This window comes from Pseudophryne corroboree, chromosome 4 (assembly GCF_028390025.1).
Source record: "Pseudophryne corroboree isolate aPseCor3 chromosome 4, aPseCor3.hap2, whole genome shotgun sequence".
NCBI classification, from domain to species: Eukaryota; Metazoa; Chordata; class Amphibia; order Anura; family Myobatrachidae; genus Pseudophryne; species Pseudophryne corroboree.
In genome coordinates, this window is record NC_086447.1 from 474,086,654 (window position 1) to 474,113,536 (window position 26,883).

The following is a 26,883-nucleotide window of genomic DNA, read 5'->3' on the forward strand; positions in this document are numbered from 1 at the left end:
CTTATTATGAATTTTGTCAACAGAGACCTGCAGTGGTTGGAACAGTTTTTTTGTGGAGTCAGACATGGGGCCAACACTTTTGCTAGAGGAAGTATGATGTTTCTTAAAGAAATATTTTAGGATATAATTAAAATATCATTAAATTTATACTTTCAGTAGTGAAAGCAATTAAGAATGCATTAATCACCCTTTGATGAGTGATAAATACATTTTAAATTCAAAAAGTGCAACCACAATCTAATTGTAAAACCAATCCCACTAATAATAAAATATTTTTGCAAATGATGTTCTTCCTTTTTTATAATTTTTTTTTTTTTAATTCAACAATTTTTATTAGATTTTTATAGAAATACAAGAACAGGGAAGAATTTCATAATACAGACATACCAAAAACCGGAGAGAAACCGGTATAGTTACAATAATCCATCGTAAGGTGCTTTTAAGCCACATCAGTGAAACCACAGATACATAGTCGGTACTTGTAGGCTTGAGTAAGAGGTAAAGGATAAACAATCTTAACCTACATGAGGTCTAGGAAATGATGAAGACATTACCGACGTGCGTCTTAGCATAAGAAATCACCATATACCTAAGGCTAAGCATACAATTCTACCTGAGGATTCACAGGACATCAGTATACCCGAGAGGTCAATAAAGTAGACAGACAGGAGGGGGGGGGAGAAACAAATGGGGAAAACAATACAAGTATAATCATATCATGAATGAGTAGCGGCCAAAGAAGTCCTAAGTAAAAATATTAAAGAAGTAATTCAGGCATGGTTAGCTATTCTAACCAAAGAGAAGGTTCAGTACCCATATGGCATCAGACTAAACATACAACATGGGGTATTAAAATTAATATAATTGCATTTCCTAAGAAAACAGCAGGGGGTCCCAAAGGAACAGTACATGGGCCTAGGTTGTAAAGAGGCCCTATCGATTTGTCTATATAGATACCACGTTGTGGTCTCAAAAAGTTTATAGATGAACGACTGTACATCCGGGTCTAGAGTATCAATATACCTCTCCCACTTCTTGGCAAACCGCCTGACCCCCAATTCAATATCAGGAAGAGTAGCATGCCTCTCAAAATAAATAATCCGGAGGGTCATGTGTTTCACAGCCATCAAAGAAGGGGTAGACGGTTTGATCCAATTATTAAGAATTTGTTTCTTGGCAATTGTCAGGATAACAGAGAGTACCGGTACAATATCTCTATCTTCAGGCCCAAGAGACCACTCACTAAAATCAAGTAGCAAACAAGCCCTCGGGCGTTTTATTAACCATAAGTGAAATACTGTGTTGAGATAAGCGACCACCTTGTACCAAAACTTAGATATTTTCCGGCAAGACCACATATTGTGGTACAAGGTGGCACTCTGCGCAGTACATTTGATGCAACAGCCAGTGTCATCTGGGACCATATGTGCCCTCTGATTAGGCGCTATATATGCCCTTTGGAGCGTCTTCAAGTGAACCTCTTGCAAAGAGGCAGAGTATAAGAACCTAAAAGTGGGTAAAATGTTATCTAACAATTCAGCGCACGATCCCATATTGGGGATATCTCTGGACCATGAAGACAATGCGGAGTCCCAGAGCCGGTCTCTATATGAGACCATAAAGGTGTTTCTGAAGTAACTAAGATGGTAAGGACAATCTTTAGTAAGCACCATTAAGGTGCGCAGCGGGTCTGTGGTAGCCTCAGAAATCATTGGGTGAGACTGGGATTGAGCAAAGTGTCTAGCCTGCAGGTACATAAAAAATTCCCGGTGGGAAATACCAAATTTTATCTGGATATCAGCGAAAGAAAGCACTGCGTTGCCTCCTGGGTCATATATGTCTCTAATAGCTGCGATCCCCTTTTCTCTCCAATTTAAAAAATGTGCGTTATCAAGTCCAGGAAGGAAACATGGGTTACCCCAAAACGTAGTGTGAAGAGAGGTGTCAGGTTTTCTCTGGGCTTTAGTGTGAGTGGCCTGCCATGCTCGATATGTATGCCAAAATAAAATATTATGTTTTATCTCAGATGGGAGACGGGAGTTTGGGGTGTGTAAGAGTGCAGCAGGTGAGAAAGGATGGAATATGGCCAGTTCAAGTGGCAAGTTCGTAAATACTGATCTGCCCCAAAGCCAGTCTGTGATATACCGGTACATCGCTGCTCTACTAAATAGAACAGGATCCGGGATTCCCATACCTCCCTCTTTACGTAATAGCTGTAACCTAGCGTAGGGGACTCTTGGTCGTTTACCTGCCCATAGAAATCTAGTGAAACACTGTTTAAGAAAAAGGACATCTTTCTCAACAAGGGCAATAGGGAGCATAAGAAGAAAATAAGCAATCTTGGGAAAAACAACAGATTTAATAACTTCTGCTCGACCCATAAGAGACAAGGGCAGAGATGCCCAGTCTGTTTATAATTATTTTTTAATAAAATAGTTTGTAATATTAATGTTCTTTAAAATGTATAGTGACAATTCACAACTCTAGGAACATCTAACTTTAAAATATAGTAAGATTGATAGATTCATAAAATGATCACTTAAGACTTATGGGGACACATACAGCAAAAACTAAAACATTAAAAAAATACAGGAGTTATTGTACGCATGTGGATATTAATAAGACTTAGTTGAAAAAAATAACACTGTAAAAAAACACTATAAACCTTACCAGAATGAGCCGAATACAGTAGACAAACTTTAAGTACTGTACTTTTCTTCTGTCAATTCCAAAAATAATTGCATATGTCTCTCTGCCTTCTGCATAACCAGCACCTTTTTCAGCCATGATTAAAGAGAACAAGGGATAAAACTATCTAACAGCCAGAAAACATCAAGACTAGTTGAACATAAAAAGAGACATAGATGTTACTTACCAATAAGTTAGTTTCCAACTAGAGTTGCCTCCAGTTGCTTCAACGTTGTTCCCTTGCTTAAAAGTTCAAAACAATTACAATCATTTCTCAAACTTGAGACTAGATTTAAAATAAAGGAAAATTTAACTAGGCAAACAGTTTTGACCATACTGTATTTGAGTCAATTTGAACACACTCGAGCTTGTGGAAGCTTTTTAACAGTTTTCCATACTAACTTCTAACTTTAAACTCAAACACAGTTTTTGCACTCACTGAGTTTTTCTTCTACATTCAAATGAGCCAAATAACACTCACGATCCATGTTTTCCTCAGATCCCCGTTTAACTTATCCTTTACAATGTAAATACTGTTGGAAACTATTGGGCTGATACAAAGTTGTTTACCAAATGCATGTAAATTACTTTCCTGTTTGAGGAAGAATGAAAGTATTACTATAAATGTTCTGTAAGAGTGAATTGAAGCCAAATCTACATAGTTCACAGTAGAATAAATCTAAAAGTAAAAGTGCATAGGTAGAAATATGTAGTGGCTTGAACAGTCAGGTTGTGTGCTCAATTAATTGTTTATTATGTGGGACTAAAGCAGTAATGTTTGCAAGGGAAACTGACTAGTACTATGGGCCTGATTCTGAGTTGTACGATATTGCACAGCTGCGAGTAAGGGGCTGTACAATACCATACAGCTAATATGCTAATGCAGCAGGAGGCTTCAGGTGAAAATAGATGCTTCCTGCCTGCTTCTCTGATCCACTGTTTCTCAAGACACACCTCCACTGCATCTCTAGACACCCAATTGGATCGCTCTCCGTGACCAACGGTCATATTTGTGGCCTTCACGTTACTCAAATTTCCATCTCAGGTTGGGAAAGCTGCATCACCAGACACATACACTGACTTTGGCACACCCACAAAACAGAGGTAACATGCCTCTATTTTGATGAATGACCTAGTCAACGCCATTTCCCACCCCAAAATGCCCTCAGCCTGTCAATCAGTCTGGGCTTATGGGGTACTCTGTGTGATGACACAGGATCCCTTCTGCACATACACAGAATTGGTCTTCCACATGTGCATTATCCCCACCAGCTAATGTGTATACTAGCCTTCAGGGTAGTGCACCTTTGGGTTAGTGCACATTCTGAATCAGGCTCTTTGTTGCAGTCACAATCTGTAATAAACATTGAATTGACTACACATCTTGCCTATGAGTTGCAGTTGAGTGTACAGGCCCTCTTGTACTGTCAGACTAGTTATTGCCATCCCCTTTTCTCCACTCTAAGTTCAGCACACTGGTCTGCAGTCGTTCATATACATGTGTTCACTTTGCACAGAAGCATTCACAGAATGATGTCACACATGTTACACTATGCAAACTGCTGTTACCCACACTGCACTAGCTCATCATAATTGCATTGTTTTTTCTGTTGCAAATTTTATTTTTTGATCCTTCACAACACGTCAGCAAATCTAAATAGACAAGTTTAACAAGCAGTAATGTCTATAGGCCTAGCACTGCATCATCAAGAGTAGCTGTTCATAATTTAAGATATGTAATCTATTAAAATAAATACAAATTGCTTAATTTTCTTTTATAGTTTTTATGCATGCACTGTACCACCTTGAAGTGGTGTAATAGGGCTTCTGTGCCAACCCTGTCCACTAAGTACATGACATCATGATGTGGCACAGAGTGGGTGGGGCAGCCTGCACCAGGACATACAACACTGTCCAGAGCATCCTGTGGATGCTCCAAGTGGCAGTCCAGAAGCAAGAGCTGTGGTGCTGTGAGAGTGCCACCCCAAGGAGTATGGTTACTAAATGCCAATATTTATCAATTACAAATTAATATAAAACATTCATCTGTTAGAAAATATGTTTTAACCTCTGAAACCCAACATAATTTTTTAATCAATTTTAATTTATTTAAAATCAATAAAACTCAACCTTTGGTAAATATATAAAGTATACTTTGATCTCATACAGCCCTAGTTATGGTCTTGCTTACTTTCGGTCCTGCAAATGGTTAATTGTATTTTCCTAATATCAGCCTAGTGTCCAGACATGCTGAAAATTCTCCAGTAAATAATTTATCTGTATAGTCATTTAAAAAAAATAGCATTGACATTGCAAACATGGCAAACTACAGTTAAATAGTATTGTGGTCCTAATGTGTTGCAGTAATTTTTAATGGAGTGAACATTTCAGGCAGTACAGATGGAGTAATGGTTAGTATTACTGCCTCATAACACTGAGGTCATGTTTTCAATCCTCACCACAGCCCTAACTGTTTGGAGTTTGTATACTCTTACAGGGTTTTTGTCCCGGTAAAAGGATAACGGGACAGAGAAGATAGCCTCTTTTTGGGGGCACTCCTTGCTTTAATTTATTGTTTAAAAAACAATTTTTAATAAAGTTCATTAAAAAACGATAATGATAATGTAAAAATATTCTAACCTTATACTAAACCGTTTTTATTGGTAAACGTGATTATATTGAATATGCTTACCCATTGAGATGAAATGAGAATCAGCAATTCCCAGGACTTTCAACGTATTGCTCCAGCGTTTTTAAGAGAGAAATAATCAGATGTCCTTTGCACTGCTGTGTGCTCTATATGCAAATTTTGCTGTATCTGATAAATCGTCAGATGAATGCTCGAAAGTTTTCAGCTGACATAAATGTGAAAGCCGCGAATTAACAAAAAATGGGAAAGCAATGTATCACTGTCTGGTGAATAAACATAGGTGATATATATTCTTAATCTGCATTGTATAATGTAGAAACAATATTGGAGTAATTTTCCACTACATCGGACATAAACACTGAATGGAGAGGGACACTATATTGTAAATCAGAGCTCTGAACACCAGTCTTAATATCCATGTACAGACTAATAGTATTAAGTATAGTATCAAGAATAGTACAGTTCGTCCCTGGTAGCCGCGAGGTCATTGCAGGGAAATATCACTCGCCGCACCTCAATGAGAGGAGCACCTGAATACCTGTCCGTGGAGAAAAGGTCTGCACTGTAAAGACTGGTGAACAAGCCCTGTCTTTAGGGTGAAACGTACGTACAGCCAGGATACGTCACTGTGACATCATTCCGGAATCCCCGTGCTGAGAACACGGCGCCGGACGCGGGCTCTAGAGAGACACAGGACACACACACGCCAGCGGCATCAGTCTTTACAGTGCAGACCTTTTCTCCACGGACAGGTGCTCCTCTCATTGAGGTGCGGCGAGTGAGATTTCCCTGCAATGACCTCGCGGCTACCAGGGACGAACTGTACTCGCAGCCCTCAACAGTAGCAGACACCGCTCTCTCCTTTCCTTCTTACCAGCACCGTTCGCTCCACTCTCTCACCTCCTATTCACTGTGGGAATTGTCCCCACACATAGGAAGGTAGCAGAGGTGGTCGGGTACTCGGTACTGGTACTATTCTTGATACTATACTTTATACTATTAGTCTGTACATGGATATTAAGACTGGTGTTCAGAGCTCTAATTTACAATATAGTGTCCCTCTCCATTCAGTGTTAATGTCCGATGTAGTGGAAAATTACTCCAATATTGTTTCTACATAATACATTACAGATTAAGAATATATATCACCTATGTTTATTCACCAGACAGTGATACATTGCTTTCCCATTTTTTGTTAATTCGCGGCTTTCACATTTATGTCAGCTGATAACTTTCGAGCATTCATCTGACGATTTATCAGATACAGCAAAATTTGCATATAGAGCACACAGCAGTGCAAAGGACATCTGATTATTTCTCTCTTAAAAACGCTGGAGCAATACGTTGAAAGTCCTGGGAATTGCTGATTCTCATTTCATCTCAATGGGTAAGCATATTCAATATAATCATGTTTACCAATGAAAAACGGTTTAGTATAAGGTTAGAATATTTTTACATTATCATTATCGTTTTTTAATGAACTTTATTAAAAATTGTTTTTTAAACAATAAATTAAAGCAAGGAGTGCCCCCAAAAAGAGGTTATCTTCTCTGTCCCGTTATCCTTTTACCGGGACAAAAACCCTGTATGAATCCATTTTTTCATAACCTCAGGGGAGCACCGCTAACATTATCAAATTGTTCTGTCAAATTCGTTTGAATTTTACATGTACATATTGTTGGTAAATAATCTACTACACATATACTAATTGTCAGCTGTGCAGGAATACATCATCCTCTGTCTCTCAGTTTGTATACTCTCCCCATGCTTGCGAGGGTTTCCTCCAGGTGCTCTGGCTTCTGGAGTTTATTGGCTCCCTAAAACACTTAACCCTAGTGTGTGCATATACTGTACATGTTTTTGGGGCAAACTAGATGGGCAAAGTTGTTCTTATCTTCCATCATATTGTATGATTTTGTAATTCTAGTACAAGACAAGTTTGTAAACAGCATATCCAGTGATGAAGTGCAGGACATTGCTTGCTTGGAGTAATCTCATACCAGTTCTATTAATAATTGTTGACCTTGTCTCATTGGGCTCTGCAACAGGCTATCAGCTGGTTCAGCCTTGCAACTGTAAAGTAAAGGTCATATGCAATTAATACCAGATGTGATCTTTATAAAATACGCATTATTCATTTGCAGTAAAATCTCTAAAAATCCTAATGACCATATTTTAGATTTTATAGGTGGAAAGACTTTTGGGATTAAATTAAGTGCTGCCCAATTTTTGTGAATGGATACTTAGCCAAAGAGCAACTATTCTAGGTGTGATACTGTACATATGTAGTGGTGATCAAGGACTTTTTTGATATTTTAAATTGTAGACTATACCTATGGTTTGCTTATAATCTAAATACAGTAAATAATCATTTCCTTAATAGTAATGTTATAATAAATATTATCCACTGCATATCTAAACTGCAGATTGTTTTCATGGCTCTCTGTATAACAAAGTCATTAGATAATATTAATATTACTATTTCTACTATACTGTTACAATACAAGTGCAAACTATAATTGTCACAACATAGTCAATCATCACAGTATCAATGCAGTACTGGTCTGTTCAGACAAGCAATAACTACTGACATATCCTGAATATTCCATTAAGAATGTTCTGTAGTCAGGACCAGATTAAGCCAGGGAAGGATGAAGCCTTCTACCTGGATTTCCCTATTAATATATGATTTGTGTCACAATTATTCAAATGTGTTTCAACACGGGTGATTGCAATCCTAACTTAAGAAGGAAGTACAGGTAGAGAGCATTTTGTGCTCCCTGGAATGTGTCATGTTTAGATGTATGTATTGTGTATATTACATTTAAACAATGGTGTATATTAGATTTAAACAAATTATTTAATAACGCCTTAGTACTGTTTATAGCTCCATCTAATTAAAACAACAATTAAAATTTTTTTTTTAAATGTAGTGGAACAAAAACAACTTTAACCACCTTAAAATACAAATAGAAAAATAAAATCTATGTTTTATCTTGTCACCTGCAAGAATACCAGGAGCAACAACTGTAATACTACTAAATACTGGGACCGGACTCAGGAGGACTGTGTGTTAGTGTGTGTGTGTGTGTGTGTGTGTGTGTGTCTCTGTCTAGACCAGTGATGGCTAACCTTGACACTCCAGCTGTTGTTGAACTACATATCCCAGCATGCCCTGCTACAGTTTTGTTATTTGGCCATGCTAAAACTGATGCAGGGCATGCTGGGATGTGTATTCAACAACAGCTGGAGTGCCAAGGTTAGCCATCTCTGGTCTAGACCCTCATTGCATACTGTAACTGGTTACACAGGACCCAGACACCCAGTTGGGGAGGTGGAGAAGCTGGGATCTCTGTGAGGAGGAGAAGCAAGGATCTCTATATCACTTACAGCTCTGTCCATCCACCTATCCCTTCTCTGGATGGAAAGCTCCATCAGTATTTTAGCATTATATTACTATAACTAAACAAACTACATTCAATACCAATTGTTTATTTATTTTTCACTTGAATTTATATTAGATTATATACACTTACTGTATACTCACCAGTTTTTTGTTTAAGCTTCTTAACCACTTGCCTAGCATGATCGGATCAGATGCGACCACACCAGGCAGTACTTTATCTGACCTGGTTGCACAGGATGTGACCAGTCAGATAAACAGTAATAGCAGCAGCAGGGAATGGAAACTTCCCTCCGCTGCTGCTGTCAGAGAGATGGAAAGGTCCCTCTGCCTTCCGGCACCCTCCCCTACTGATTGCAGTGCTTCCAATCATTGCTGATTGTTTAGCGCAGCAGGACTTACAGCAGATGCAGACAATAGCAGCCACTGGGGAAGTGTAAATTAACCCCCCATGCCCCCCCCCCCCCTGTGTACCTGGAGGCTGTCCCGGCTTTCAAATTGAAAGCTGTGATGGTTGCAATGTTTCAGATGGTCACTATGTTCCGATGGTCATGATAGGTGTTCCGATGTTTGGAAAATTTTATTTTATTTTTTCAAATATCAAAAAATATACATTTTGATTTTTTTTTACTAAAATCATTTTAGATGATGTTTAATGCACATTCTTCACCTAGCTGACTAATAAAAATTAGTTAAGTGGTTAAATATCAACTTTTAGATTCATGATCAACACATTAACATTACAATTTCTGACGTTTAGTTATAATAAAATTGTTGTTTAACATATACTTTAAACTAAGCCTTGTGCCCTTGTCTTTTTCTATTTTCCAGGACCTTTTTGAGTACATATACATACTACTGTCATTTCCTTAACATGTAAAGTAGGCTTGAACTGTAGCAAATTGTAAAAAAAAAAAAAATCTTTCTAAAGAAATCACCCAAAAGTGTTAGAGCATTTATGACTTTTAAGCATTAAGTCAGATCTGAGCAGCATTAGAATAAAAAATACTTTCATAAGCCTTATCACAATGACAAATAAATTGGGTCATATTCTTTGTCATATATTTTTAATTATAACCTTCCTAATCAGTCCTATGAACAATATGTCAGTTTATCTACAGAGTGTGAAATGAAAATTCATTGTTTTTTTAAGTGCAGGCTTTTAAGACAGGAGGTGTTCTAATATTGTATTAGTACAGTGAAAATGGAGTGTTTGATCCTCTGAATATTAATGTATTTGAAAGAATATAGTAAAGAAAATTGAATTCTCTGAAGTGACAGAAACCTTATTCAAATAGTTCTGATTATATGAAAGATTTTCACACAATTGAGAGGAATGAATAGCAGTTCAACTCCAAAGTGGCTTTTAAGATTGAAGAAGTTGAAAAAAAGCTGTGTGTCATTAGCAAAGTAATTAGACTTTCAAACATCTTTAATTAGTTGCTGTCTTTTGCTCTGTTTTCTTAAATTGCCTCATTGCAAACATACAGTTTGACTTATCTTTCTTTCTCAAGTGTGGAAATGTTTTTTTTTTCTTTCCCCCCTCACAATAATCTGATTAAATTGGTTATTACATTGCTGGCAAAAGTAAAATTAAATTTTAAAATACAATATATAAATTAAACATAAATGTGAATGTATCTGTATTCTGCAGTTATTATAAAGAATAACACATTCCAAAAAGAAATATTGCAATAAATGTATATTGTTTCTTTTAACATTAATACAATAAAGCTCATGGTAGGTATTTAGGGGAAAAATTTCTAAGTACTAGATTGGCCAGCATTTAGAAACTGATTGGCATCAACAATCAGGGTGCTGCCATTGATTTCTAGGGTACAAACACGTGTAACCTGCTTTTTGCAGTGGTTTATCTGAGAGAAATAATGCACAGTCAAATATGTTTTTTTCCATCAAGATCGTAGTGCCTTTCATGGATCAAAAAAAGAATGCTTTTGTACTGTACTTGGTGTGGGTCAGTTTTTATTTAAAAAAAAATCTATTTTCTTATGGTGTCTAAGTCCTGTCATTTTTTTACAGGTGCATTGCAGGTCCCAATTGACACTGTCTGACAGGATATGCTAGAACTTGGAATTTCCAAGTGCCAGCATGCCTATTCAACTATTTAAATGGCCATGACAGGGCTAATTGGGACTTGTAGTACACCATTAAAAACAATATTATTTCTATATTCAGTAAACTTTATTAAACCCACAACCCCTATCCAAGAGATGTGGAGAATAACCCTAATGCTATCAACATCATTCTGGATCTTCCTAGAAGGCATGCAATTTTGGCAGTCTGGTAAAGCCTAGTGCTGGTAGTAGAAATTTCAGGGGGTACCCTCACTCCTGCCCCTCAATTTTTCTACTACCAGCCAGGACTTTAAATCATAGCACTGGTTATCAATATACAAGTGTAGCCCATGCATCCACACATGTTTCTTTTTTCTTTTTGATCCTAGGAATCTATATTGATCTTTACGCAAGATAACTTTCAGAAACAAATCATTTTTGGTCATTGCTAACATAGAGGTAATACAGGATGAGTATCCCTTATCCAAAATTCAAAAGCCCACATTTTTCAATCCCCTACTGAGATAATGACATATATATTATATATTATGTGTATATATAGATATATCATATAGATATATAATATAATATATAAATATATGTGTCATTATCTCAGAAGGGGAACCAAATATGTGGGATTTTGAATTTTGGACAAGGGATACTCAACCTGTATGGTAGTTTGTACACATCTAATCTGGAGAGATATGGATTTCAGTTTCTGTTTTAAAATGTGTTTTCTTTGTGTTTTTGCTACAGTTTTAACCTTAGTATATTGGCAGAATACAATCCTGCTGGGAAAATGCTGCAATCATCCCTTAAAAGTATAACTCTGATGCTTGTACCACTTATACACCAAAAACCTAGGTTTGACCCTGGTTTCAGGACACAGTTCCAAACTGGATGAGACCTGGGTCAGACCAGGGTGAGACCCTGTTTACACTGCACATTGGACCCAGGTCAACCCCATTTACACTTAACCTGGGTCTGCTCTGCATGTCAATTACAAACTCTCCTTTAAGGCAGAATAACCAGGGTCAAACTGTTTACACTGCATCATTACCTGGGTCCAACTCTGGTAGCTACCAGAGTTGGATTCCCTGGTCACTCAACCTGGGTTATTTTTTAAGGATGCTTTTACACTAAGTTGTGACCCAGCAATAACCTGGGTCAAAAGCTTGTTGTAGGTGCATTAGTAAATTTTCCCCCCAGATGTCATAGCACGTATTAACATACTCTGAAATACATTTGAATATCTATAGTATTCAGTCTTATGATATTGCACAGTAGTATGTGCTATCCATGGTAAAATATATTAAAAGTAATATAAAATAAATTGCTATTATTATATCTAAAATTAACTATTGGAAAAATACATTAATATTTAAAAATTTATTTACTTCTTTTATTTTTGCAATATAATGGAAACAAGTTAAAAATATATTTACTTTATGGATATAAAGGCCTATCTATGCAAGAAACACAATTGCTTGGTCAGAATAAAAAATAAAAAATTATTCTAGCAAAACTGATAAAGCACAGTTAGGGCACTTTGCAGTAAAAATATTAAAAACAGCTTATGCTTCCATTTCTCGTTGCAAATTATAATTTTATCGCACTATTTATATAAAAAATGCAGTTAAAACACATAGTGTAAAAAAAATTGTAACAAGTACAATGTAATATTTTACAATACCCTGCACATCCTTGCCATTTTGTAGGTAACAATCAGAGAACAGTACAGGCCAAACAAAATCAACAGAATTTACCAAGGGAAATAAAATTTACATGCTCTGGGTATAATTTAAAGAGTTATAATGTTATTTGAAATGAGTTATAATTTAGGGCACTTCAATAGATACCACATTCCTTAGTGAAACCCCACACTCCAAACTGAGGAAATAGGTACAGTTATGGTAATGTGCAGAGTAATCTGCAATGGATAGATTAGCTTCACTAGATTCAAAATAATGCCTTTAATTAGGGCAAAATTCAATTTATTTTATTAGGGACAGAGTTAAAGAAGGTAAATCTAATTTTTGAGCCTAATATAGACACACACAATGCTGCAATTTGTGCTGCTCTTGTGCCATATCTTTAGAGCACAGAGTACTGTTTTCGGTAGAAGAGTGTGCTGGACAGAATATAAATGCATTACAGTTTTCTTCATATTTGTAGGGGTACATTTTTAAGATTATTGTTGATTGCAAGTATTGAAAAATGATGATTTAACGGAAAACATTGCAGTTCTGACAGAATGTGGAAATAATACACTTTCATAAAAGGCCAAAATAAAGGTAATTTAGGGAGCTAAAGTAAATGAAGTAAGAATATCAATCTTGGTATTAACCTGTGAGAAGGAAAACATACTGCAGGATTAGATTTTTACTTACCTTATTCTTGCCTCCTGAAATTCCTTAATCTTTACAAGTGCTGAAAATGGATTATTACCACCAGCAAAGATTTCTGCCATTTCCTCACATGTCGGTACTTCTAAAACTATGCTACCTCCATTGTTATAAAGGAGCTAAATTACCTTGAAGTTACACTCTATACACATTTATCCCACTAATTCAAGACACTATAGATGTTCTATGGCAACACTATCAGGAGGCAGCCACTATGTTGACATTCCCAATGCCAACAGTCAAAATTTTGACACCAAAATGTCGTAAATTATGATGTTGCTATTGTTAAAATGGCAACAGGGAACATGTCTACATCTGCTGAATATCAATATATTCACAATGTCAGCATCTCAAATATCAACATTTGAAATGCTGACATTCTGCAAAATGTTAACATTAGGGTTAGGCTGTGAGAGTGAGATGTTAGGGTTAAGCTGTGAGAGGAAGGGTTAAGGATAGGCGCTAGGGGGTGAGTTAAGTTTAGACTGTATTAGGCGATGGTTATGGTTATAGGACAGAGTTAATGATAGGTGTTAGTGTTTCCACCATAACTACTGGATGACAGACAGAATTCCCTGTCACCTGCTGGACATAGATGATAGAAATCAACTAGCAGGTAAGTAAAACACACTGTCTTGTTAACATTGTAATCATGTTGACATTTCATCAGTGTTGACAAGATGAATCTCAGCATGATCAATACCAATATGCTTCATGATGACATTATGTCCATATAGACATTCTCATGTTGTCATGATAAATGTCTTCACAATATACCAAACCTGCACTATGAGTCAACTCAAATGCTGGCCCTGCTACTGCTGGTTATTTCCTAAGTATTGTGAATGGCATTTTCATTTTCATTCACAACTTCACTCTCATCCTCTAGCCTACAATAAACAAAAGTGATTTTTTTCATAAATGTGACCAAAAAAGTTCAACCCAAGAAACCAAATCTTATAAATACTGTAAAATAATGTTTTTAATATTTCCCTGTCAAAAAAAAGTATCTATGTGAGAGATATGCTTAACTAGTAAAATTTATTTTTGTGTAAATTTAAGAAAATGTTTCAGTACCTTTTCCCATCTGGATTAAACATGTATAGCAAATAACGTATATACAGTACACTGAAACATGTTTGTACTAAGTAAATAGTGTAATCAGTACTGTGATAATGCTTCAAAACTTATCAAATGTTTACTATTCACAGATGACATGCAATTGTTCTACAGAAATAGCAAGAACAATGCTGTGCTTTTATTTATGGATATAAAAAAATCGTATTACTCAGGATTCAATTTTCATTAGAAAAAATCGATACTTTATTATTACACTGATAATTAATAAATCAGTGTTATCAAGGTACTGTTAGAACGGGATGCGTCATATGACCAATGCCGGAATCCAAAACAACTGGTAAGACTGGAGCTGAAAACTGACAACTGGCATTCTGAAGGTAAGTATTGGGGTAACAGTTAGGGCCTGGGGGGAAAGTTAGGCACTGGAGGGGTAGTCCTAACAAACACCAGCAAGAGTTAGCCCTTGGTGCCACCCCAAGAGGTTTATCCCTAGCCACCAGCCCAGTAGGGTTAGGGAAGGGAGGAAATACTTACCTCCTCAAACATCGGCATCTTTAATGTCGGGATGCTGGTATAGTTCATGTGACAGCCGGCATACTCAAGAGTGGTATATCATACCAAAACTGTTAGAGCAATGTCTACAAAATCATCTGGACCTAAACCAGTAGCATTTTATATCATTATTAAATAGTTTGTAATATTATCAGCTAACTACATGTAGGTGTAACTTTTGAACAAAGTGAAAAAATTAAATAAACCATATTGTAGTGATCAATCTAATATTTATTTGTTGAATAAATTGATCTATATCAATGAAAGCAAACTACTTATGGGTAATCCTCTAATTTATCTTGTTCAACTCCTCAGCAACTTAATCTCACAGAGAACTAAGCCATCTTGAAACATTTTATACCGGTCATTAACATAAACTGTAAATTACATTACAGACCCTGTTCTTCAACTGATTCTTACCCATGACTAAATTTTATGCTTGAGATTTTCAGAGAAAAAACAATACCATTAATGTAAATCATAGATAATGATTTCAATATAGACATTCTATATTCTATTTTTAAAAATATAATGCAAACTGAAAGATGTTATATATACTGTATGTATGTATGTATGTATGTATGTATGTATGTATGTGTGTGTGTGTGTGTATATATATATATATATATATATAAATAATATTTTAGATTATTTTATTATGGGGTTAAAGTGGCCCAATCAAATGGAAAAGCAAAAATAAAATACATAGGTTTTCTTGAAAATCTTATTGCCGAAAAATTGACATCCATATGTTTAAAAAAAATGTAGACAATAATATTATTAAATGAAACATATTCATAGTGTATAGCATAAAGGGTTAGTGCATTATTATTGTATTGAGTTGTGTTATTGCATCTCAGCGTTCACTTTATACATTTTCTCTCTAGAAAATTAAACAATCTAAACAAGTAAGATGTAGACCAAATTTCATATTATTAGTAAATTAGAATAGCACTGTTCATTATGAACCAAGACAAAAATAATAATACATTTTCTTATTATTAATAACGGTTAATTTTTTTATATTACACAGCATATATCGTGCTTTACAATTGAAAACAATTATAGAACAGTGATAGAACAAAATTGTGTAATAAGAGACAGATAGAGAGGTACAGTAGGAAGGCCATGGTCACAAGTTTACAGTTTATACATACTGAATCAACAGAAACTTTTACTCTTTAGCAAAAAGAAGCAATCAGGAAAAAGAAGTAAACCTCTTTTTGAGGGCACTCTTTTCAAATAACTATTGTATCAAATTAATACTATTAAAATATAACTTTTATTAGATACTTAATAAAATTCATATAAATAGACCCAGCTAATATCTCACAAACTAAATTAAATAGACAAATTAATTGCAATTACAATTGACTGATAATCATAATTATCAGTTTTATATGTCAGTCAGGGTAAAAAATATTATTTAATATAAATTATACATCAATACAATAATTCTTCATATAATACTATTTATCTAAAATGTTTCCAGGCACCTTTAATTACCTACCCAACAGATAATTAATAACATGTACATGAAATCCCACATGTTTTTCAGGGTTTATATAATCATACTGTAGGTAATTTTATGGAAAAAGATCTGAGGCAATTGTACTCTGTGTCAGACAGGAAATCTCTCTAATGACACATACCATGAGGATTAGTAGTTCTCAGTTTAAACACTCTTAGAATGAAAAAAATAGTTGAGTATCCTCATTCACAATGGCATCCAAGTTCACCACCGCTGTCTATCAGAGAAACCTTCAATTAGGCTCATATGATTCACATAAACATAATATACTATTTGCTCATATCTTCAGAACAATACATCACACTACCCGCATAGTATATTGGCATTTCAGACATATAGTTGCACGCTGTCGTATTAAATTTAACGCAGATCTGCACCTTAATCTCTGTCTAACAGCCAGCAGTTCTTCATTTCTTATTTTTAATACATCTGTCTGGCATGCTGTATTCTCAGTTCTATGTTACACACATTAGTGATACTGTGTATCTAAGTATATTCTATTCAGCTCTTACCATACTTTTAAATGCAACAATTTATATATCATGTATCAATTCACTGTATTATACATTCTGCGTGTAATAAAGATAGATTTAAACCCAGTGCACAGAGTAAGATGAAAATTGGAGACCGTGCTTAGTCTTCCTCTTAACCTCTACTATCCCCCATGTGCTGAAATTTGCAGTGAATGGGTGATGAGAGGATTAAAGGGGAAGCACAGGGTGAGAGAGATTAGAGCCATTTCTGCTGTCAGTTGCCGGTACAGTTGTTGTGCCCTGTTATCCAAATGACATTGCAAGGTCACGTTGCCGTTTCGTACTGATGAGAGAACGGATAAATAAGTAAGGGAGACCTGTGCTCATATGTCTTTTGCAGTGCGAGTGGTAGCATGATGCTACTGAACAATAATTTAAAAAATTATTAAGAGAGATTGTTGTCTGGTGCAGGTCTGACACATTTTTCTTCCAATTTATACATACTGTAAGAATAGGTGCAATCTATTGCATAATGGTCAGTATGGGCAGTACGGATGGTGTAATGGTTAGCATTACTCTCTCACAGCATTGAGGTCATGGGTTCGATTCCCACCATGGCCTTAACTGTGTAAAGTTTGTATATTTTCCCCATACTTGCGTGGGTTTCTTTCGGGTACTCTGGTTTCCTCCCACAATCCAAAAATATACTGGTAAGTTAATTGGCTCCCAACAAAATTAACCCTAGCTTGAATGTGTGCATGTACATGTGATAGGGAATATAGATTGTAAACTCCAATGGGACAGGGACTGATATGAATGGCCAAATATTCTCTGTAAAGCACTGCAGAATATGTGTGCAATATATATAAATAACTGGTAATAAATAAATAAATAAATAATTGTCCAGCCAGATTGCAAGCTTCTTGTAGGTTTGTATGATATAGTCACACAGCAATGTTGGCCACCGGTTAGGTACAGGGATGTGTGGTGAGGCAAATGGCTCAGGAGGCACTGGCTAGTACCAGGGCCAGATTTACACACAATATATCAGTCCAACAGTTCATGTGGGCAATATACACAGGTGCAGAAGTATAAAAGCTTAGAAATTTGGTGAGTTTTGATCAGAGATGTGCGGAAAAGAAATGCAGGTGAGGCACTGCATCACGTGTTATAGACTTTTTACTCCAGAGTTTTGACTAGAAAAAATTATTAGAATAATATAAACAGATTTCTAAAATACTCTTTTTATTTTTATATACTGTACTTTATACAGTCAAAACTCTGGCACAGACATTAGTATAACAAGAAAGGCTCTCCCACACCTGCCTGAAAGTGAAGAAAGCAAAAAAAAATTCATAGCCACTTCTCAGTCCTTATAACTTCAAAATGGATATCAAACCAAAATTAGATTTGTGGTTTTGCAGATATACTTTGACTGCACATCCATCACACACTGCATAATGGAAAATGTAGAACATCCTGCTTCCCTTTTAGGGCTGTTCACTTTATTTAGCTTAATTTAAAACTGTCTTTATTATACTGTATGGGTTACTTTTTTTCCAAAGGGCAATTCAAATTTGGGATCCCTGTAGACCTAAACATCATAGCCCACAAAAGTAGGCATGTTACATTACAAATGTCATTTCTGTTGTGCGATTACAGATATACACTTTCGTAAATGATATGCAATGGTAAACTAATTTATTTAATGGAAAATGCCAGAATGAATCTAAGGGCTACATATTGTAGGAATTGTCTTAAAAAACACAGAATCATGATACAGTACTGTATATTTTAACTTGATATATATGTACTTATCTAAAAACATTCTTGATTTTGAAATGCTATAGGACTATAGAAACATTAAATAAAATAAAGTAAAATTAAGTTAGGTGTTAAACTCCTGAAACATTTATATTTAATTGGAAAACTGCAATAATAACAAAGGTCACAGAATAGCATTCTTGAAGATATACTGTAATTAAACACAATAGTGTAATGTTGGTTTCCATGAATTGTCATGGTTTTGTTGATTCAGAAACATTACAAAACAAAATAGCACAGTTGTAATCTTCACCATCAGTTTGCCTGTACACACACTCTTCCTTAACCAATGTTGTTGCTGCAGCTATCATTATACTAATGCAACTGTTCCACAATTGCCTTGCAAACATTTAAAAATACAAATTAGAATTGCAAAAACCATTACACATTTAAAGAACAAAATTATTGAATTGAAGACCCAATTAACCCCAAGAACATAGTCCCATTATTTTTAACACACAATAACCCAGGCTAATAATATTTTGATTACAAGCATACATGTGACAAATATAAAAGTGAAAATGGTCTTATTTGGTGTTATTTTTGTGTATTAAATTACACTGTATTTAAAAAGTGAAAATTTAGTTGTGATATTTACTGTAGACAGTTCATTATTTCTACTTGAAAAATGTTTCTATATTTTTCCCATAATCTGTAAATTGTAATATTTGGTGAGTCATTTTTTTGTCCTGTGTTTACTGTACATTAGCAATATTTAGCTTTTGTAAGCTTTAAAGATGGTTCTTTTCCTGAAATTATAATATTATGCTAAATGTATATATGTTATTTTTTAATTGCCTAATGTAAATGAGCTTTTTTCATATTTTAATGCAATTACTTATTAAAAAAAGTCTTTCTGAGATGACTAGCATTTCAACCTGACTGTATTATGACAAAGTTTAATTTTTTTACCTAAACATCAATTGCTGTGAATTATATAAAATTTTGCTGTTTACAAAATAACACAGCTAGTAATTAATCATTATATAGAACATGGTTTAACGTTTTGATATAATATCTTGTTTTTCTATTTTTCAGTGATGTTTGGTGGACATCTCATCTTCCAGCTGCTTTAAATTTTTCTTTTCTGCTTCACTTGTCACAGGTTTAGTCCATATGAATGGTATAATCCACATCCATGCAATCCTGATTCAGACGTGGTGGAAAACAATTTTACCTTGTTAAATAGTTTCTGGTTTGGCGTTGGAGCTCTCATGCAGCAAGGTATACGATTCAGCCTATTTTATCACTTAGTCACCATGTCCCACTATTTGCTGGGGGGTATATATCACAATGGTACAAGATGCTTGCATGGGTGCCTCTGTGCATGTAACCATATTCAGCTTTACATTCATAATTATGCATCAAAAATAGACATCATCTAATCCTACTCAATAAATTACTTTAAGAGCATAATAAATGTTACTTAGTTTTGCATACTTTACCATAACATTTTATTCTAATCAAATATAGAAACATTTCATAAATCAATAATTTCCCATTAACAACTTCAGGAAATGGCTTGTAACATCCTAAATTCCTAATATCACATACAATGTTTATTCCAATATTTTAATTTAATTTTAAATAAGAAATTACATTTTATATGTAGTTTAAAAAAATGTTTAGTTTAATTGTTTATTGAAGTAACAAATCTAAATACAGTAGTTAGCATATTTATGTCTAATAAGAATGAATGAAAAGTAATAATTCAATGTATCAAAACTTAGATAAAAAATTTTTTGAAAAATGCTAAGCAAAACAATGATAGTTATTTTTAGAAAAATATTTTATAATGAATAAGAGTATAAAAAAACAAATTCATAATAAAATAATTTTAAACACTAATAAATGCTAAAATACTGTATGATAATCTTCTTAAATTGATTAAAATATTTTCATGAAATTTTAAGGCACCATTTAAAAAGGTGTATAAGTAAAATAAATGTACATATTGTATGTATGGAAAAACATAAATTAAAGTTACATACAGAATTAATTAATCATTTGAGAGGTATACATGATAGAGGAGACCCGTACATTTCTTGCTGTCACTTCCTCCCCAGGAAACGGTGGGATATGGTGCTGGACATGACGTTACCTTGGGTACATGATAGTCAGCCCCTAACCGGCACTTCAACAAAATTTTAAGTTTGCTACAATGCATCACTGGAATGCAAATTAGTAATAATGGGGAACTTAGGACTTATTATTTTTTTTCTTCCTTTATTTTATTCTGATCAGTTGCATTTTGGTTGAATAAATGGAAGAAAAAAATATTGTTAAATACTGCATACATGTGTAAATACACTATCGCTAGGAAAGAGCACTCACAATAATTTATAAAAAAAGGTACAGTGTGTCTTTATTTGCCTTGCAATTGTTATAAGAAGAAGGTAGAGCCTTTGGTTGCTGCCATCAAGTTACAATGAAATGGTAAGATGAAATTATAGGTAAGATGGACTTATTTCAAACAAGCAATAGCCACTTTAAAATATGGATCTCTGTATTTATATTCAATAATTATGCACTTTATCCATATTTTTCTATAATGAATAACATTAAAAATAATTAAGTGGGAAAAAAATGGTCCATCTTGTCTGGACTAACGACAACCATATATTGGAGTAAAAAAAATGTTTATGACAAATAGTCAATATTGTTTTAGTTTTGGAATATCAGTAAAGGTAGTTACTCAGAAATGTGCTGTGAATTTGTAAATATAGTTTTAAAGTTGTTGACATTCCTAGTTTTTTAGTGACTTACTGATGAACTGAAACATCACAGAATTTTAAATGTGAAAGACTAGATAAATGTAAATATTAGGGACTTAAGTTATGAAATTTAAATCTAAAATGTTCATAATGTGTATTTCATATTAATGTTGCGTTATTTAATATTATTAGGAAAAGCAAATCAGAACATGTATTGGCATAGTTATTTGAAAATGTCATGTAATTCCACTAAACTTTCAAATAACATTCCATTTCACTGTCTTGCTTTTGCTAACAATCATAATTTAAGATATAATTTATTATGATTTACTATGCACTTTGCATTATGTGCTGTAAAATGGCTTTCATTGCAAAATTAATGCATTATATAGAATAATTCTATATATAAATCACAGGGGCTCTGCACTCGCTATATTAACTAACAATAATTTACAGTGGAGTTTTAGTTCATGTATTGATCAATGCATGTAAGCATATACTGCAGGTCCTATTCTATTGTTCAAAAAAAATATGAAAATAGCCATCACATTAGTGTTAAACTTTAGGTATGCTATATGGTCTTAAGCTCACAGCAACTTTGCTTAAATAGGTGAGACAGTTACCAAAATACCTGTTGTAAAGCACCTAGGAGTACAGCTGACACTAGCTATAATTAAGTTAAAACAGGGTGCATGAGAAAATGTGATTACAAAGAAGATTAATATAATTAATCTAATAAAAAAATAGTACTTTTCCACAACACTCACCTATTCCTAGATTTAGGGTGCAACACAGTTTGTGACCACATTGTTTAAATAGGAATCACAGGCGCTCTGCACTCACTATGTTAACTAACAATAATAAACAGTGGAGTTTTAGTTCATGTATTGATCAATGCATTTAAGCCTGCAGCCCTCGGCAAGGGACCCCAATATACCGCAGGTCCTACTCTATTGCTCAAAATAATTATGAAAATAGCCATCACATTAGTGTTAAACTTTAGGTATGCTATCTGGTCTAAACCTCACAGCAACCTTGCTTAAATAAGTGATACAGTTACCAACACACTTGTTGCAAAGCACCTAGGAGAAAAGCTGGGGCATTAAAGGGCCCGCTGGTATCTGTAGTTCCACAACAAAATATTACAATAAACAGAGTACTCACACACTGTCAAAAGTACAACTTTAATAAAACATCAATGCACACTCACACTCACAAACACACACCTAGATATAATTAACTAGTGTCCCATAGAGCCCCTCAGTTCCCTTGTCTAGTAGAATGCATGGGATACCTGTAAAAAAATTATGCTCACAAGGGGAATAAAAAATAATAAACTGAATTAACCTGATCGACCAGACATGTAGAAGTGTATGTTCACACATACACTCCTACTACATGAATGTGGGCTCTCCGCATAACTCCTGTCACTAGAGGCACCCGCCAGCAGCTTCCTGATTGGCTTTGCTCTCCCAGGGCTCAGCCAATCGCGGTTTGCCAATAGGAGTAAATGGAGACGCTCGGCTCCATTAATTCCTATAGTAAGAACCACTTAATTGGAGAAACCGCATTGGGTGAAACCACAAGGTCAATTTGGGCTGACCTTTGTGGTTTCTCAAATGGCTGAGCCCATGGAGTGCAAATCCAGTCAAGAAGCTGCTGCTATGGCAGTGGCTCCTGATTAGCTGGCAGGTCCCTCTAGTGACAGGACTTATGTGGTGAGCCCACATTTGTGTAGTAGGAGTGTATATGTAAACACGTCTGGTGGATCAGGTAATTTTTTTTTAACCTACACTAGATTAGATGAGTATAATTTTTTTTACAGGTTCCCCATAAATTGTACTAGACAAGGGGACTGAGGGGCTCTGTGGGACACTAGGTAAGTATATCTAAGTGCGTGTTTGCGAGTGTGCATGGATTTTTAATTAAAGTTGTACTTTTGATGGTGTATGAGTCTAGTGTAATATTTATTTTGTTGTGGAACTACAGGTACCAGTGGGCCCTTTAATGCCCATATGATGGTACTTCTGGTTCTCTAAGTACCAGTATGTGGGAGAGGCTTGCTAGGACCTATAGTTCCACAACAAAAGACAATATTAGTTCTTATATTTACACTTAGTATCTATTAGCCCAGTACCCACTGCCCAGGGGTGTCGGGGACAGCCTCGGGCTTCAACTTTGGCACTTGGGTGCCTTGAGGGGGAGAACCCCTTTATTGAGGGGTCCTTACTCCCCCAGGGAACACCTGGCCAGGGGTAACAAGTTGACGGTTAATGCCATGGCCACAGGAATAAATGCGTCCACTGGCTATGGCATTATCTTCTTGACTAGTGGAGCCCTGTGCTGGTTTTAAAAATACAGGCACCCCTATCTCCATTTCCCCCATATTTTGGAACCAGCACTGCCCGGTGCAGGATTTTAAAATACTGGGAGCCCCTACGCATTTTTTTCTCTGGTATTTTAGCAACCGAGACTGGCTCAATTAGCCCAGGGCTGGTTATATTCAGGAGGGAGGACACCACGCAAAAAAAGTTTTTATATTTTACTATATTATAAAGTTTTTCACAGAGAAACATGCACATATCTAACTGATCCATGCATACTTCTCCAAACACACCAGCCGAAAGCAGTTCTATTTATAAGTTCTATATATGTATGAGTTCTATGCGTTTGCGGCAGTGCTTGGCTATTGTCAGCAGATATTGAAGAATACACATTTTTTGTAAATTCCGATTTTGTTTAAGTTACATGTAAAAATCCATCTGTTTCTGATCGATGGTCTGTTGATTCATAATTGTGTTGTTGCCAGTGAAAGTGAATACGAATTGCACCAACACTGCCGTGATTGTTGATTAGTAAATTACCGAGTTGCATTTTTGGATGAAAATGCAAACTTGACTGGATTCGGGAGCTTAGTAAATTTCCACCAATGTCTAAATATTAACATATATACTGTTTTTTCATGTGGCCTCTTTACAACTTAGTGGACTGTGAAAAGTCTATGACTAATGGCTCAAATATGGTATAATTAATGACAAATAGTATTACAAATGCACAATTTTTATAAAGGTGATATTTTCAGCATCATTCCAAGCAATGTTTTTGATTGTTATCTTTAGTTGCAAACATTTAGAATCTCTGCTAGTAACATACAGTATGCAATTCCATCCAGGTAAGCAGTTCTATATCTGTCACAAATACTTGTAAGGCTACGTTCCATGAAAAACAGGTAAATACTTTATACTTATTTTACTTTATCTACTAAAAAACAAACTGTATGAAAGTGATTACTCATTAATAAGCCATGAACATTTTTTTTATTTTTCCCTTATTATTAAAGTTAAATGTGTAAAAGCAAGCTTACTATATAATATTACCACATTTTAAAAGATGTTTCTGAGTTTCCATTAAGAGCTTATCATTCAGCTTACCATTGTTTTGTGGTTTGTATGTAAAACATTTTTCTGCTATAATAATGTTAAATGCTAATCACAATACAATAGTACAGATATGTCCTCCTACATCCTTGCTACAGACACATTAAATACCCTTCTAGTCACTCAGTAGTGCTGAGCTTCTTTAAGTGCAACTTTTTCTGTTCAACTGCATCTAAGTTGCATTGGTATGCAATTAGGATGCACAAGCAACTCATGCTATGTGAATAAGATGCATTTTCAGCAAACTAAGATGCCTGACATTAGCAGAGCTGCCCGGAACCTGCCAGCTGACCCATGGTTGGCATCTCCTACTGCATGGCATATTGAAACAAGATGTATGAGTACACATCTGTTTGGAGACATAATAAAAAAAAAATAGATAGCAATGAAAATATTAAAAGTATTGGATGATACCAATGGCAATGTAGAAGGAATATACAGTATATGGCACTATATATAAAAAAAAGAATATAAATAGAGGTGGCAAACACACATATCAAAATTTTATTTGAGTCTTTACAATGAGATTTAACAAAAATATATGGCATGAGTCTCTCTTTAAGTAAAACATTTAGGATGTTAAATCATCTGCAATAGGTAGCACCTATCCTTATGTATCAATGCCTATTTCCCTATGAAAGGTAAGCTCGCTAGCAGGACCTTCCTACCTCTAAGTCTTTCTGTTATTATCCAGTTTTGTTCTATTACTGTTGTTCCAGTTGTAAAGTGCAGTGGAATATGCTGCGCTATATAAGAAACTGTTAATAAAAAAAACTGCAAAGTCCCAGTACCCAAAACTTTTTAAATGATCTTGAATTACAGTTGGTCAGTTAAAGTTATTAAATATACATTAACTTACCAGCATGGACAAGTATTTAAATATGGATTCTTTAGAAAAGAGGTGATATTCTGGTCCACTCAGATCCTTAGTATTTTGGTTTCTTATGGTACAGATTACTATTCTCAGTTATGAGCCTATTCATCATGGCCTTCAGCTCCATACTTTTTGGAGCAGCTTACTTTGAACATGAATTTTGTTGAATTGCTTTGTTAGATATGGATCTCATGCCCCAAACTGTGGAAAGTCAAATCCTTAATTTTCTCAGTGCATTTAGTATTAGAATCGAATATGATCCCGAGTACAGGGGGCTCAAAAATCCCACTGCAGTGACTGTGTGCTGAAAAAGTCTCCCAGCAGAGAATGTGGGCTTAGTGAAATGACAACATAATTGTTTTACATTGTATTTATATAAAATAAAACAAAATTTGTTAATACTTATTCACTTTAAGTGTTGTCCCTCTCTGGACTCCCACAGCCGCAGCCAGAGGCAGTGCTCACTGTGGAAGAACTTTACAAATTCTCTGTATATTCCAATATATAACCTCAAAACTAGAAGAGAAAAATACAATAGTGTACACTGTATTTGGCAAAAAATCCTAATATTTTACTTATGCAGTCAATTGCACTAACCCTCTATACCGATGGTTGTTAGTAAAACAAAGTGTTCAGAGTTGAGTCCACCTTTTTCTTCTCCAGTTGATATACACTATATGGGCAAAAGTATTCAGATGCCTGACCATTGCACCAACAGGGACTATAATGACATTGCATTTAAATACATATTCTTTAATATAGAGTTTTCCCCTTTTGGCAGCTATTATAACTTCCACTCTTCTTGGAAGGCTTTTTACATTATTTTGGAGTATATCTGTGGTAATTTGTGCCCACTCATTCTGTATCACATTTATGATGTCCGGCACTGATGTTGGACAAGAAGACCTTGCTCACAATTTCCATTCCAGTTTATTCCAAAGGTGCTTGATGGGGTTGAGTCTAAGGCTTTGTGTGGGCCAGTTAAGTTCTTCCACACTGAACTCATCAAACTATGTCTTTATAGTCCTTGCGTTGTGAACTGGGACACAGTCATGTTTGAATAGAAAAGGGCCTTCCCCAAAGTGTTGCTACAAAGTTGGAAGCATAGCAGTGTCAAAAATGTCTTGGTATGCTGAAGCATTAAGAATGCCCTTCACTAAACATAAAGGGCCTAGCA

At 35.1% G+C, this 26,883-nt stretch overlaps 1 protein-coding gene across 1 annotated transcript in view; it reads left to right on the top strand.

Annotated features, from left to right (window-relative positions):
- The window catches only part of GRIK2 (glutamate ionotropic receptor kainate type subunit 2), an 839,395-nt gene that overhangs the window by 643,594 nt on the left and 168,918 nt on the right, over positions 1-26,883 (top strand). Inside the window, exon 13 of the mRNA XM_063917041.1 lies at positions 19,787-19,905. Coding sequence (XP_063773111.1) covers positions 19,787-19,905 — 119 coding nt within the window. The remainder of the gene's footprint in view (positions 1-19,786; positions 19,906-26,883) is intronic.